General features: G+C 35.0%; 1 protein-coding gene across 3 annotated transcripts; it reads right to left on the reverse strand.

The window, feature by feature from the left end:
• Positions 1-351: 351 nt before the first annotated feature.
• LOC131940907 (putative cytochrome P450 12a5, mitochondrial) lies at positions 352-9,313 on the reverse strand. 3 transcript variants are annotated; one of them, XM_059299813.1, is made up of 10 exons: positions 9,243-9,313; positions 8,151-8,383; positions 7,070-7,292; positions 5,825-6,006; positions 5,151-5,349; positions 3,827-4,001; positions 3,385-3,551; positions 2,426-2,507; positions 1,448-1,654; positions 352-890 (listed from the first exon to the last, which is right to left on the reverse strand). In XM_059299813.1, the coding sequence occupies exons 2-10, from the start codon at positions 8,317-8,319 to the stop codon at positions 768-770; spliced, it is 1,527 nt and encodes a 508-aa protein (XP_059155796.1). In that variant the 5' UTR covers positions 8,320-8,383; positions 9,243-9,313; the 3' UTR covers positions 352-767. The 3 variants fall into 3 exon arrangements, with proteins under 3 accessions (XP_059155796.1, XP_059155797.1, XP_059155798.1); XM_059299814.1 differs by having other exon boundaries at positions 8,151-8,379; positions 9,243-9,298; XM_059299815.1 differs by having other exon boundaries at positions 9,216-9,245.
• Positions 9,314-10,198: the final 885 nt, after the last annotated feature.

Raw genomic sequence — 10,198 nt, forward strand, 5'->3', positions numbered from 1 at the left:
TAATATGATTGAAGCTAGACTTCTTATAACTAGTTCAAGATGAAATATGATTATCTACAAGGAGATTTTATTTCAAATTTGCTTTTCGTTTGTTTCTGTTTTTGGATAGTTAAACGAACACAAATAGCCAGATAACAAAAACATACTATTAATTAAATATCAATTAAGTTTATCTTGCTGCGAATTTTAAATATTGTCAGAGTACTGCAGACTATTTGACAATCTAATAAAGTTTCTTTTTTCTATCTTTCTACACATTTAAACTTCATATTTAAAACATTTAGTAAAGAGTAATTAAAAAACTAACCTATTAACCATTTAACATTGAACCTATTAACTATTTCACAGTGAACCTTTTAACTATTTCACAGTGAACCTATTAACCATTTAACATTGAACCTATTAACTATTTCACAGTGAACCTATTAACTATTTCACAGTGAACCTATTAACTATTTCACAGTGAACCTATTAACTATTTCACAGTGAACCTATTAACTATTTCACAGTGAACCTATTAACTATTTCACAGTGAACCTATTAACTATTTCACAGTTTAACCTATTAACTATTTCACATTGAACCTATTAACTATTTCACATTGAACCTATTAACTTTTTCACAGTGAACCTATTAACTATTTCACATTGAACCTATTAACTATTTCACAGTGAACCTATGAACCATTTCACAGTATAATGTATCAACCATTTCACAGTCGTATACATAGCTAATATAAAGAGTCAAGTTCACCAGTAGTAATCAGGTTATGCTTGCTGTACTGGACTAAACTTAAACTTCAGCGGCACCTTCGGGTCAATAAAAACTCTGTAGACGAACTCTGTGTTCCAAGACTCTGGTTCTAGCTCTATTTTTAGCTTCTGTAACACCTGGAATCATACCAGAAGGTAAATGTTAGACCCTATACACCACAACACAGAGATAACACCATACAAGAAACAGATGTAAACCTGGCTAGACCATTTATAAATATGCACCTAATAAACGGAAAAGCTAACTATATAATTTTTAATTATATACATAAGTGTAACAAGAATTTACGTTTCTATTTTTTTTTTAAGTTATGCAAGATAGGTATTGTAAACAACATATATTAATATCAAGGTAATTAGAGTTGACATTGTCAACAGGTTTAACTTACAAACTACCTATCCTTGAGATCTGAACATATATCACATGTTTTATAGAAACGTATTGTCATAAAAATTTTAAAGCCTGGCTTTGTACAGTTCTTATTTCAGCAGTTACATGAAGATAGTATGATAATATGGCTTTGTACAGTTTTTTTTAGCAGTTACATGAAAATATTATGATAGTATGGCTTCGTACAGTTCTTATTTCAGCAGTTTGAAAGAAGGACTGTTTATTTTGTAAAGGACACAAGTAGATCTAATTTCCTATTACTACGCTATCTGCTTCAAATCACCTTTGCTGTGGCCAGATACATCTCCTGCGTGGCAAATCTCTGACCAATACAGTTACGAGGTCCGTGGCCAAACGGCAAAACTGCCAGGGTTTGTGTGCTGTCCTGCTTGTGGCTAGGACCTGACCGCAACCATCGTTCTGGGATAAAATTATCCGGCTCATCAAAATAAACCTTGGATGCTCTGGGATTACCAAGTATGATAAATGTCTGCAATGTTAATGAAAGTAAATTAATGGTTACTGTTGTCTTTTTTTTTTATTATAACAAGATTTGCATGAAAAAATAAGTAAGTCTAACTTCATAAATAATGTTTGCTACAGAAGATAAAAAAAAAGTAGTTTTATCGAATCAGTTGAACATTTTTTTCTGATTTTGACAACTGTTTTTTTTTTAATATTTGTGTTTATGTGTGTGCTACAAGCTGATGTGTGTGTTTTAAGTTGATGTGTATATGTGTGTTTTAAGTTGATGCGTAAATGTGTGCTACTTACTGATGTGATTGTGTTACAAGCTCATGTGTATATGTGTGTTTTACAAGCTGATGTATATATGTGTAAAGCTATAGTTGATACACATCTCCTTAAGCTAATAAAACCTACATTTCAAAAGAGAAATCAATGTTTAAAAGTTATTATCAAGTAGTATTAAACTATTTTTCCAAAAGTTTTGTTTTAAAATACACTAATTTTAACCTGAACTGAAGATATATCTACTTACCCCTGATGGTACCCTGTACCCACCCATGTTACCTTAAACTCGAGACATATCTACTTACCCTCTACCCACCCATCTTACCTTAAACTCGAGACATATCAACCTACCCTCTACCCACCCATCTTACCTTAAACTCGAGACATATCTACTTACCCCAGCTGGTACCATGTACCCCCCCCCACCCCATCTTACCTTAAACTCGAGACATATCTACTTACCCTCTACCCACCCATTTGACCTTAAACTCGAGACATATCTACTTACCCCAGCTGGTACCCTGTACCCACCCAGGACGACATCAACAGGTAGAACACGACCCGTCCCACTTAATGTTGGAAACAGTAGCCTGTAATCAGTTGATACATGTAAATACAGGATACTATTATAGTTGTATATAATCGGATTTAAAAGTTACACAGTGCCATATCAAACATTACGGCCCCACAAATACAGGGATATCGTTGCAGTCGCCTTTACTTTGTCAAACGTTACTCATGCACCGATTAGAGCTGAGTGGACTCAAGGGCGTTTTTCAAACTCGAAACCGGGATCCGAACTCTAAACTTTCGGGTTAGCAGTCGAACGCTCTACCATTCGACGCATCGTCCATATCTAATACTATGGTCTTTATAAAAAAAAGTTAAAGACGATCTAAGACTTTAGAAGATAATACTTGTATCGTATTAAACTTTATCCAGGATTGGAGTGTTTTTTTTTAATAAATTTAAGCTGAAAAATCAATAAATACAATTTCTAATGGCAATAATATTTCCATTAGCGGCTTATTTATTTCCTTTGTGTGAATTCGTCTTAATAAAATATCTAAGTGCCTGAACTTTAAAGATTGTACTTTTTTTAAATTTTAACTAGCATGATATATATTTATTTTATATGAGGACCAGTTGATTCACTGCTTTCAAAGATTTAAATTTAAAAAAAAATTTCAACTAGCATAATATATATTTATTTTATATTAGGACCAGTCGAATCACTGCTTTCAATCTGGCTAGTGAAAACGTAGAAGTACCTTAAAGATTAAAACATGTATTCATGTATCATACAATTTTAGTTTTAAAGTGTTTTTTTTTTGTCTAAAATTTCAATCAGTTTTTTTTATTTTTTTTTTTTGTTATCCTAAGTCCACATCCTAGGAAATCAATTAAAACTGGATAATTCCATCGATTTGAAGTTGGATAATTAAAAACATCAACTCAATCACTGACCTGAACGATTCTTTAACACAAGCTTTTAGATAGACCATCTCAGTAAGGGCTTTGGCTGTTAAAGGCTTGTCAGGACCAATAACTCGGTCAACTTCTTGACGTAAGAGTTCTTGCTTTTCCGGATTTCTCGCTAAGTTGAAGAAAATTGCTTGTAAATTCTTGGCTGTCTGCAATACAATCAAATTACTTGCTTGATAATTTATAATTCCCTTTTTCAAAAAGAATCGCGATGACTTGGTAATTATAGGGCGGTAAATGAGTTAAGAATAACTGTTATAAAAGTCGTCAAGAACTGGGCTATTTAACAAGTCAACAACTGGGCTTTATAACAACTCAATAACTGAGCTATATAACAAGTCAACACGTGGGCTATGTTTCTGGTCAATAACTAGACTATGTAACCAGTCAACAACTAAGTTAAGTAAAAAAATCAACAACTGACAGAATCAGTTCCGGCTGTATACAGTGAATCAATCATATTCGACACATCTTCATCGGAAAAATTTTTTTCCGACGCAAGGGAGAGAAGAAGATTTGGCTCCTCGGGATTTAGAGTTCCTTCCTTTTCTTTCTGTTTGATTATTTCCCTTGCTTTAGCTGCATGCGCAGATGAGTTTCTATGACGAGAAAAAAAGGATTTGTTAATTATTAGATTTAAAAAAAACGTATTACTACATGATAAAAAAATTGATTATAACTGGCTTAAATAATAAACTAAATTAAATAAAATCAAACTCAGTTTTCAATGGTCTCAAAGAAAAACGTTCAAAATGTATTCCATCACACTTAAAGAATGTATATTGTGCATGCATATTTATGTAGAACTATAAAGATTAATCGTGTAATGATGAATAACATTATACTGTCATTTGGTATGTTTCCTTTAGAAAATGTTCAAAATATACATAATATAACCACATTTCTGTTAGACAAGCCTGCTTGAACTGGCCAACCTTTTCAGTACCCATATAGCTTGCTCAAAATTTGATCAACAGGCCAACCTTTTCATTACCCATATAATTTGCTCAAAATTTTACCAACAGGCCAACCTTTTCATTACCCATATAGCTTGCTCAAAGTTTGATCAACACACCAACCTTTTCATTACCCAAATAGCTTGCTCAAAGTTTGATCAGCACACCAACCTTTGCATTACCCAAATAGCTTGTTCAAGTTTGATCAACACACCAACCTTTTCATTACCCATATAGCTTGCTCAAAGTTTGATCAGCACACCAACCTTTGCATTACCCAAATAGCTTGTTCAAGTTTGATCAGCACGCCAACCTTTTCATTACCCATATAGCTTGCTCAAAGGTCCTGTATGTTTTATTTCTTTTCATTATCCATATAGCTTGATCAACATTTAATCAACAGGCCAACCTTTTCATTACCCATATAATTTGCTCAAAGTTTGATCAACACACCAACCTTTCCATTACCCAATAGCTTGCTCAAAGTTTGATCAACAGGCCAACCTTTTCATTACCCATATAGCTTGCTCAAAGGTCCTGTATGTTTTATTTCTTCTCATTACCCATATAGCTTGCTCAAAGTTTGATCAACAGGCCAACCTTTTCATTACCCATATAATTAGCTAAAAGTTTGATCAGCTCGCCAACCTTTTCATTACCCATATAGCTTGCTCAAAGGTCCTGTATGTTTTATTTCTTCTCATTACCCATATAGCTTGCTCAAAGTTTGATCAACAGGCCAACCTTTTCATTACCCATATAATTAGCTCAAAGTTTGATCAGCACGCCAACCTTTTCATTACCCATATAGCTTGCTCAAAGGTCCTGTATGTTTTATTTCTGTAGAACTTGTGCAGGACAGATTTGCCACTCATGCTCATATGAATCTGTTCAAATGCGACTTTAGAAGCTTCCAGAAATTCTCTTTCTTCTTTATCGGCAGACCCATCCATAAATCCAAGTCTTTTGTTGAATGTTACAACTCCGATACCTGGTTCAACAGCGCATAACTTTACATGTAAAGATTTACAAAACATAATGTGATGTTAATGTAAGTAAATTTTCGTTTACATACAAGTTACTAAAGAGACAGTCAGTGAATATTGAATTAAAATTTTATAGTGCAGAACAAAATGTAACTGTAATATCGAATGACTGCACTTATCATGCCTTAAAAGTGAAAAAGCAGCTTGTTATCTATATACTCATTAAAATATAATTTGGTTAAGCTAAGTTGGCATATATTGCAAAATAATTAAATAATTACTAGTTTTTTTGTAATATCTCACCAACATCAATAAAATGACTTAATTACAATTTAAAAAAAATTAAAACTTAATTTATTAAATTTAAGATGTGGGTTCAAAAGTGATTTTTTTCTGACATATACAAACATTTATAAGATAAATACTAAGAGTATTATACCACCCAAATCTATAGATCTAATCAATGTATAAAAATCGTACTCTCTGAAGCATATCTGTAGAACAGATCAGACAACTGCTCAGGTTCAAGCTTCTGATTGGCCAAAATCTGAACAAAATCATCAGCCACCAAGTTCTGGGGCTCCAGGTAATGGGAGGCTGAGTCGGCCTTCATCAATCTCTTGTTGACAGCAGAGCGTAGTTTATACCAGTTCTCTCCCTGTCTGAGATGGTGAATGGCATCATTACTTCTGTTAACAACAACTGTAATGGCTATGTCATTATTACTTCAACTAACAACAACTGTAATGACAATGTCATCATTACTTCAGTTAACAACAACTGTAATGACAATGTCAACATTACTTCAATTAACAAGAACTAATGACAATGCCATCATTACTTCAGTTAACAACAACTGTAATGACAATGTCAACATTACTTCAATTAACAAGAACTAATGACAATGCCATCATTACTTCAGTTAACAACAACTGTAATGACAATGTCATCATTACTTCAGTTAACAACAACTGTAATGACAATGTCAACATTACTTCAGTTAACAACAACTGTAATGACAATGTCACCATTACTTCAGTTAAAAACAACTGTAATGACAATGTAAACATTACTTCCGTTAACAACAACTGTAATGACAATGTCAACATTACTTCAGTTACCAACAACTGTAATGACAATGTCAACATTACTTCGATTAACACATAAGTTAACAAATAAATAAGCAACTGTTTATTTTAATTGAATAATTTTGAATACAACTTATTTTACACGCATTTTAAAAAAATAATTAACAATTAAATATATATTTATTTAACATCTGTCTATCCCAAAGTTTGTCTTTGATTACATCTATTTTTAGTATCTGTTTTTAATATATGTTTATTTTAATATATTTTAAAATATGTTTTTATTTAAATATATTATTGTTTTTTTAAGGTATGTTTTTTGTTCTTCTTCGTTCTTAATTTTTAGTTTTGGAAGTGATTCCCCCCAACACAATAAAGTATTACGTGCCAACTTGTTATGTGCAATATGGGCCGTCTATATCCCGAGTAGCTATCCCCCGTGGTGTTGCATAAGTATATTCGAGATCACTCCCGCTTTATTTATATAGCCATTGTCCAAATTAAGTACAAACTACAAGGTAGTTGTCTCTCCTAGAAGAGTCGCTGTCCCCAGCTATCGAGCCTCAAGACTTTACGGAATCTACCAATTTAATTTTATATCCATCTGATACAACATTGAACATCAACCTAAACGTACTCAATCATTATCGATTTCTTGTAGCCATTTCTTTCAAACAAGACTTCCACCAGCTCTATAGGCGGACGGTTGGGGTACTTGCCCTCCCTCCTGAAGACCGTCTCGATGTCTCTGACGTCAGACACCATCACCATCTCCCGGCCCAGCTGGAGCCGCACCACGGGGCCGTACCTGTCAAACATGGAGTCGATCAGCTTGTGGACGGTCTCAGCGGTGAACTCGGCTGAAATAAAGTCAAAAGTAGTGCAGCAGTAATTGGTTAGGTCCATACACACAAAGTCATCATCATCATTCCTTTGTGGCCCCTGGGGAGCAAAGGGCGCGCAACCACACATTTCCATCGGACTCGGTTTTGGGCTGCCCCCTTTATCTGTGCCCATGTGAGCCCAGCTGCTTTTGCCTTTTCTTCAACCGTTCTTCTCCATGTCTTCCTTGGCCGGCCCACCCTCCTTTTTCCCTGGGGATTCCAGTATAAGGCATGCCTTGCAATGTTTTCTTTTTCCTTTCTTAATGTGTGTCCGATCCATCCCCATTTTCGGGCCTTTTAGCCCACACAAAGTGCATACAAAGTTCATACACACAGAATTCATACACACTAAGTTCATACACACAAAGTACATACACATAGAATTCATGCACAAATGTGGTAGTTAACACACCAACTATTTCTTGAATAATTTGAACGTTCCACATACGAAATAGGGGACCGTGTGGCCTAGCGGTAGAGAGCTGGACTCCTAACCCGTAAGTCTCGAGTTCGAATCCGGGTTCAGCAGACCGTCCCTGAGTCCACCCACCTCTGATGGGTACCGATGTCACAGAAACAAGTGAACTCTAATGCCCTTGCCCAATAGACCGTCAGGTTTGAAAAAGGAACTTTACTTCACACACAAAATAATTCTTCTGTAATTTGTTATTTTTAAACACATATTTCTGAACACTTACCTTGGACACTTAGTTTCTATCTGATTCCCTATACATCTCTCCTGTTTTATAGCACTTATATTTTGGCATTATACTTGACTGTATATTGAATATTATTTGGCGAAAACACTAGTAAACGAAATGCTATTCTACTTACTGAATGGCTTAAACAACAGCATGGTGCCAATCAGAGGCCATTGGTAGATCCCTTTAGGTCCAGGAATATCTTGAAAAGGTTTACAGTCTGTCTCAGTGGCATAGGTCTGACCTCGTACAAAGCTTGAGGTCACCCGGCTGATGCGTCTCACAAGGTCTCTTCTCAGCATTGTTAAACCTCGCTTCGTTCAACCTCCCCTAAACCTGTCTTCGGTCAACCTCCCCTATACCTGTCTTGTGAGATGAGACTAGGATAAATTCAATAGAAAATTGTTTAAACCCTGAGCACTACAACATCAGGCATGAATAAAAATGGTAGCTGTAGTGAGGTTTATGCAAACTAATAAAACGTGTAGTTTTAGCACCCTGACGCATTCAAGACAAAGGTCCATTATAAATGTAGTTGTCTTACTCTGTGAGGAAACTAACACCACCTGATGTATTACTTTAAACATAAGACATCAAAATACTATGGCAAGTGTAGTTTTCAGAATTTCTTTCAGTCATCGTTTCGAAAGGGGAGAGAGAAAATATCCACCTACCCCCGAAGCACATCATAATACCCCCCCCCAGCCCCTAAGAAAAAAAAACAAATATAGAAGTTTGTTACGTATAAGGAAAATATAGACATACTTAAATCAATGTCGCCTCCCCCCCCCCCCCCCGTCCGGGGAAATTTTCGCATTCGGAAGTTAAATTGCGATTCTCTAACCCTAACCCTAACCCTAACCCCCCCTAGTGAAATGACTTTTCTCTCAACAAGACTTAGCTGCTGATGATGCTATTACTTGTTATACGTTTAGGTTATTACTGAGTGACTTTTTAAATTCTTTATTTTTTTTTAAACGGTTTGCTAAGACAAGCTAAAGTTGTCCATGGTGAAACACACAACTAGTATTTAAAATATTCTTTTATAAAATGTAAAATTTAGAAGCACCTACGGGTCCAACTACTAAGTTTATTTTAAATTTTACATTCCTATTAATAATTTTAACAATGAACGTATTTTTACCTGCTCTAAGAATACATTTAGTTTCTACCTGGACAAGAGTGAATGAATTTTTACCTGGACTAAGGTTGAATGAATTTTTACCTGGACTAAGGTTGAATGAAACGTCAACACACACACACATACACACAGCTGCAGCTAGGAAAACTGTGAAGTGGCTACACACAATGTTCTAGTGTTTACTGGGCTAAAGTCCGACTGAACTTTTGTATCAGGCCGACTAGGCTCTATACCAACACATACAAGTAGGGGCCCCACCAGTCCCACCGACTGATTTTTATATCAGGCCGACTAGGCTGTATACCAACACATAGACTATGTAGGGGCCCCACCAGTCCCAGCACACCATCTATATCTGACTTAAGCTGTTGTAAATCATATAAAAATACTTAAGTCAACAATCGTCTCTCAATAAAAGTTGGGCAACGATCTAAGAAGCGTGACGAGGAAATTTGGCGCGAAATTTTAAATGTTATCTGACGTCACACATAAAGTAGGATGCTTTAAACTCAGTAAAGATTTCTACTTTTGGATCACACACATTTTACACGTTACAGCTTATTTTGTTATGTATTATAAGTGTTATAAAATACATACACATTTTTCAGGTGTCGGCTTATTTGTTAGTTGCCTGTTATAAAATGTTTCACATATTCACCTGTTTGTTAACTTTAAAAAATAAAAATTACAAATAATTTAACAGCACAGTTAGAAAGAAAAAAACGAAAGAAAAATGAAATGAAACCCTAACCCACAAAGTTCACACTACCATTCAATGAGGTAAGTGTACTACAGCAGTCGCTGGAAGGCGGGAAACTTCTTTACCAGATGGTCAGTTCTAATGTTTGATTTATTCTGCAGCCGTAAATAATATACACAAACACATCATTATCATGTAGCTAACCGTAAATCATATCAAAATTGCAACTTATACATAAAGGACCAATCACATTCACCACTTTCACAACTTAAGGGACGGATCCACTTAAATAAACACACACTACACTGTCATAACCTGAATTTTGCAAAACACATTTTCC

This window comes from Physella acuta, unplaced genomic scaffold (genome assembly GCF_028476545.2).
Source record: "Physella acuta isolate Inbredline_101_S28 unplaced genomic scaffold, ASM2847654v3 ptg000335l, whole genome shotgun sequence".
Taxonomy (NCBI): domain Eukaryota; kingdom Metazoa; phylum Mollusca; class Gastropoda; family Physidae; genus Physella; species Physella acuta.